At 41.2% G+C, this 6,000-nt stretch overlaps 1 protein-coding gene across 1 annotated transcript; it reads right to left on the bottom strand.

The window, feature by feature from the left end:
* Positions 1 to 2,884: 2,884 nt before the first annotated feature.
* Positions 2,885 to 5,697, bottom strand: LOC108918734 (transmembrane protein 53-A). The gene is made up of 3 exons (XM_018726224.2): positions 5,488 to 5,697; positions 4,710 to 5,196; positions 2,885 to 3,661 (listed from the first exon to the last, which is right to left on the bottom strand). Exons 2-3 carry the CDS (start codon positions 5,179 to 5,181, stop codon positions 3,300 to 3,302), a joined length of 834 nt encoding a protein of 277 aa, XP_018581740.1. The 5' UTR covers positions 5,182 to 5,196; positions 5,488 to 5,697; the 3' UTR covers positions 2,885 to 3,299.
* Positions 5,698 to 6,000: the final 303 nt, after the last annotated feature.

Raw genomic sequence — 6,000 nt, forward strand, 5'->3', positions numbered from 1 at the left:
CAGAACTGCAGAAACTCTATCTACATTCAAGAAGGGTCTGAAAACTTACCTTTTCCAGACTCATTTTGCTCAAGGTCTCTCCAGCTCATGTACGGTGTAAATGTTCATGCACCGTAACTTCATGAGAATCCCCAGATAAGCCTTTATTCAGCCGTTACTCCAGCATTGTATGTGATTGTTTGTGTATCTTATAATATTTAAAAAAAAAAAAAAAAAAAACATTGGCAGGAGGGTATCAGGATTTGTCTATCCTGTGTTTTATCGGTGCAGCAAGCTGAAGGCAACAAACTAGGTTTACTTGAGAGTCACATGTCTGCAATCATGTCTCTTTCTCTTAATGTAATGCATAAATCGTACTTCTGCTGAGATGTACGTCGCTTTGGACAAAAGCATCTGCTAAATTAATAAATGTAAATGAGTCAATACTGCCTCAACATCACATCCATACATTGGGTTATTTCTCATTGTTTTAAATTTGATTGTTGAATAAGCTTTGATCATGTGTTGGACATGTTGGCCTTTTTTTTTTACTTAAATACCTGTCATAAGGTGGAGTTACCCCTGGAGAACTTTGTACTGTCATGGCCACCACAAACACCTCAGGAAGGCCATCCCAGCATACCTGAACAAGATTAGATAAGCAGAAATAGAAGAGGGCCACTTCTGGAATCTCACTTGAGCATATATGCCATGTACCATGCTTCTTTGCTAACAATAATTCCACAACCTAGGTACCTATCCAGTTTGTCCACGACCATTTTTTGATCCTGAGAATTTCTTCCTGGCTTCAGCCCAGTTTTGTCCACCATCACGGTTTGTCCAACCCTGAGCTTCCCAAACCACAGTTTCTCCCACAACCACAGTTTGCGCCACATCCAGAGATTCTTGTCCCGGCTTTGATTTAGCAACATATCTGACCTCTATCCAGTCCATGCCCATGACAGGTTCTTTGACATTGGCCTGGTTTCTGTCCCTCAACCCCAAGTTTAATCCTTCCCTGGCCATCAAAGCTCTGCACTTGGATCTGTCTTCTGTTACGACCCCAAGGTCGTCTAGGGGTGTAGAGGGGGGTAACATAAAGGTATTTGTGCCAAGTAACATGTTATGAACTGACAAGACAACAAATAAGGTGCACAAACAGGAGCCTATGTTTAATGTTTTAGTGAAAGAGCAGTTTAGGGGGAAGGAAAGCAGGAGGGACTCATCCCACCTGGGAATAATAACAAACCCTATTTCACCCCATCTGTCCAACAATGAGACAGAACACAGAACCTGAAAAGTTAAGCCACGACAGAGCCAAGGGAGATGCAACGCACAACCCTGCACTTCTTACGACCCCAGAGAGCCCTGCATAGCCCTGCACGCCAACCAAGAGCCCCTTTTCCTGCACCAGTCCCCCCCCTCCCCATTTTCACCCTTTTCCCTGTCCAGAACACATCGTGTCTGAAATAATGCTGAAACTCAAGATATGGCTGCGGTAGGTAGTGAGCAACTGGAGAGCCTTCTGCATATACATCTCCAACAGCAGGAGCCCATGGACGCTATGCTGATGGCCAAATCAGCAGAGCAGCGGATGCTGGTGGAGTCCCTGGCGGTGATTGCAGACTGCTCCGCTCAGCCACCGACCGTCCCATTCATCTTCCAAAGATGGCCCCGGAGGAAAACTCGGAAATCGTTTTAAAGGTTTTACAACAAACCGCCCAGGCACAGATGTGTCTTTTAAACATAATACTTTATTAAAATTGAGAGAAAATGATGGAACCCAAATGCACTCCTGAACTGCACCTAAGGACTGTTCTTGCTATAGTGTGGTGAATGAGGACCAAAATGCCAAGACAGCATATTGTGCCGCTAAGTTTTAACAGTCCTCATATCCAATTAATGTTTTAATTGTAGCAAGAGAGATGCAAAAACAAAGTCTCTGAGACATGCAGAATTCTGAAAATATTCTTTAAACTACAAAAATTCTAATGGAGCACTCTGTGCTACTTTTAATGATATGACCGTTTGAAAACATTTAACGCAAGCATAATTTCTTAGATTATTCATTTATGAAACACACACTCTGCCTACAACTGCTTGTCTCGAGCAGGGTTGCGGCAAATCAGAGACTAGCCTGGTGGCGCAGGGGACACACCCCGGATGGGACGCCAGTCCGCTGCAGGGCATCCCAAGCAGGGCTCGAACCCCAGACCCCCTACACGGTATGCCCTGGCCAAGCCCACTGCGCTGACACTCCCCCCCATTTATAAAACATGAAAAGTTTAATAAAATACATTCAGAAATGTATTTTAAACGTAGGACCAGAAAACCTATTTAAACATTTAAATTGAAAATTTATTAACCTATTAAACACCCTTCACATGTAACACACACATACACTGAAACCACTTGTCCCAAGTGGGTTCGTGGTGAGCTAGAGCCTAACCTGGCAGCACAGGGTGCAGGGCAGGAAGGGGAGGGGACACACCGAGGACGGGATGCCAGTCCGTCACCAGGCACCCCAAGCAGGACTTGAACCCCAGCACCACCAGAGAACAGGCACAGGCCAAGCCCATTGCACCACTGCAACCCCCATTCACATGTACACACTCTTCGCAATTCATTTCCTACCATAAACCAGAGATGGTTTCATGTGCTTTACTTGATTTACATTTGTCAGAAATTTCTAAGAAAAATATCATTTCACATGTAAATAAAATGTGTGAGTTGTGTTTGAAAACCATTGGATTTTAAGGTACACAAGTTTTCATTTCACTCATTTTTAATGTATTGACTGGACATTCTTAAATATTGCACCAAGTATTTCAAAAGGATTATTTGTCAACAAATAAAAAAGATCCTTTATCAATTCTAAAAAATTCTCATGTGACATGAATGTGCGGCAAGTTTATATCAACAAACACTCAGTTCTTAAATAACAGGCCTGCCAGATTCTGTTTGTACAGTACAGCCTTCCACTGGAAGAAGAATGATGAAATGTTTAAATCTTGCTTAAAAAAACCCAGATTACTTTTAATTGTATACCCGTAGTGTTTTACTCAGTTCATGCTGCTTTTTTTCTCAATTACACCTAGGCTTATGGCTACTGCTGTTATTTTTATTATTACTAATTACATTTTTTCCTGAGTTTTTATAAACAGCATTGCATTGTGCGTTTTCTTCTTTAGCATTTTTGCTTTGATCTTTGGCAATAAAGCAAATTTGCACTTCAAGGATATTTCCCAAATGATCAATGAAACAGTGACCCTTTATCAGAATAAAAATATTCACTTCAGATGCCAATATAAAGTTAGCTTTCACATTTTAGCCTTCAGTGGAACCAAGTCAAGAGACCGCAAGAAGCTCTCCAATACGGCCAGATATTCCTCGGGGTGCTGCCGCAGATGTGCTGCATGAATGGATTCCTTCCACTTCTTTCCCTCAACTACCATGCCTGCACTCCTCCAGCACTCAATGAGCTCCTCCATCTTGTTGTAATCACAGAGTGGATCATTCTCACAGAAGAAGAAGAGGGCAGGAGCTGTGACTGGGTGGTTCCAGAACAGGTCAACACTCGATTTGAAATAGTCCACTGTGTGTTTCTTGAAGGCTCTAAAGTACAACAGGCTTGCTTGCCGAAACAAGCCTTCCCACTGTGGGAACAAGGTTTTCCCTAGGCCTACAGAAAAGACAGAACGGACAAAGGTAAAGACATCCTTTTTAAAATGTTTTATGCCACCAAAATATTATGTTTAATAACACAGATGTTTAATATTCCTAATAAATGTGTTTTCTTTCATACATCTCTATTAAAAAGGATACTTTCAATATTCTGTGTGACCACACATTAACATTTGTGTATTACCTTTTATCTCCAATGAGATTTCTCAACTTGATTCTGAGATTAAACTCATAATTAACACGACACATGACGAAAAAAAAATTTTAATATATTTTTGTATATATAAAACGGTGTGTATATAATATTATATATATATATACATACACACACAATCATGCGCCGCTTAATGACGTTTCACTTAGAGATTGACCGCATGTATGACGGTGGTCCCATAAGATTATAATGGAGCTGAAAAATTATAGTCTAACGACGTTGTAGCCTCATAATGTCATAGCGTGACGTGTTACGTTTTCGTGGTGGTGCTGGTGTAAACAAATCTACTGCGCTGCCAGTTGTATAAAAGTATAGCACATACAGTTATGTACAATACACAGTTAAAAAAAATGATAACAGCTATGTTCCTGGTTTATATATTTACTATACTGTACTTTTTGTTATTTCAGACTGTACTATTTCTACTTATTAAAAAATTTACTGTAAAACAGTATGCTGTGGTACGCTGGCAGCAGCATCACAAATCTCGTGTTTACCATGTCTCTTGACTGCATCGAGGCTATACCTTCTAGGTTTGTATAAGTGACAGTCTATGATGTTTGCACAAGGATGAAATCGTCTAAGCGACGAATGTCTGTATATGCCATATTTCTATATATATCATTTATAGAAAATAATGAATACATAAAATATTTATAGATAATTTGATTCAAATTCTTCAATCAACTGTTTGCAAAAGCAACAGTTACTATTTCAGTAGAGCTATTAAGTCTGGAAAGATGGCCAAGGACACATAAACACCTTCACAGTACACTGCAGCAAACAGACCATGTCAACATGTCAAGCAAAAGAAAGAAGTTGGTACACTGACCTGTGGCCATATGCTCAAGGGATCCTATCACCAGGCTGTCATAAATTTGACCTTTAATTCTGTCAGCCAGGCTCTGGCACTGTTGGCTACAACCAGGAATGTGGTTGAGCAGCTGGGTGAAGGTGTAGCCCCCTATGGAGAATGCATGAACCAGCAAGGGCCGGGAGATGAAGGCATCCCTCTCTAGCACCTCCAGGACCTTAGCTCCATAGTCTAAGCCCCAACGAGGCCACAAGAATTGACTCACTTCAGTTTCCACCACTAGAACATCAAAGCCTGTGCGAAAGTATATTTCACAATACTTGGCCAAACCCTGGGGTCTAGACCCGAGCCAGGGAAGAAGCAGGAGTAAGGGCTTTGGTTTGCTTTTAGGGCTCTTGGTTACCGCTTTAGACTCATTCAGCAAATATGTGATGGTTTTGCTGATTTTGTGAGCAGTGACACCACTCATGACAGCTGACAAGGACATCATTTTGGTGACAGAAGCCTGTGGAGCAAATACAGCAATAAGAAAAGTTGCACCAGTCTAACAAAAACATTGTGGCGTTTTTTTTTTTTTTTTTGCAAAGGCTCAAAGGTGTACCAATAGAATACTAGTGAAAATTCCTACGCTCAAGTGAAATGTGTTAAACTATAACTAGGATAACTCTTTTTTTTCCAAACTAAAATAAAGCAAAACTGTGGAAAGCATAAGACAATTTTACACCAATCACAATATTAATATAACAGAGCATGCAGGTTGGAGCCAAAAAAAAAAAAAAAAAAAAACAAGAAATACCTGTTGTTCTGAGCAGATTATGGGCCGCTTCAGAGCAGTATCTCTCAATGAACAAACTGTATAAACGCTAAATAATGACTGAACCGTAACCAAATGCGTGCGAGCTATGATTTTGGTACGTAAATGGGTTACAAAAGAAATGATCGCTGGAGTGATCAGCGTTTCATCATGAAAACAAGGAGCAATAAAAAGCTGCTCAATTCACATGACTGAGGGGGGGGAGGGGGGAGGGGGGCGGCGCCTCCGTTCAGTCATGTAACCATGGCATGGAAACGACAACGTGACGTAAACAATGTCTTGTTAAGCTTCGTTCTTATTTCCACGTAGCTGAAGAAATATTATATAAACTTTAATATCCTGTGCGGTCTTCTACTTGAGCGACCCGGTTTTGCTGAGTATCGAACACTTCCTTTTCCATTGTAATTTTCCGCCATCGAGTCACTTTACGGCAATGTCGCACGAGAGGCCAGTACGGACACGCCCCTCAAACGGAGCTCTGACGGCGGAGTCACA

This window comes from Scleropages formosus, chromosome 21 (genome assembly GCF_900964775.1).
Source record: "Scleropages formosus chromosome 21, fSclFor1.1, whole genome shotgun sequence".
Taxonomy (NCBI): Eukaryota; Metazoa; Chordata; class Actinopteri; order Osteoglossiformes; family Osteoglossidae; genus Scleropages; species Scleropages formosus.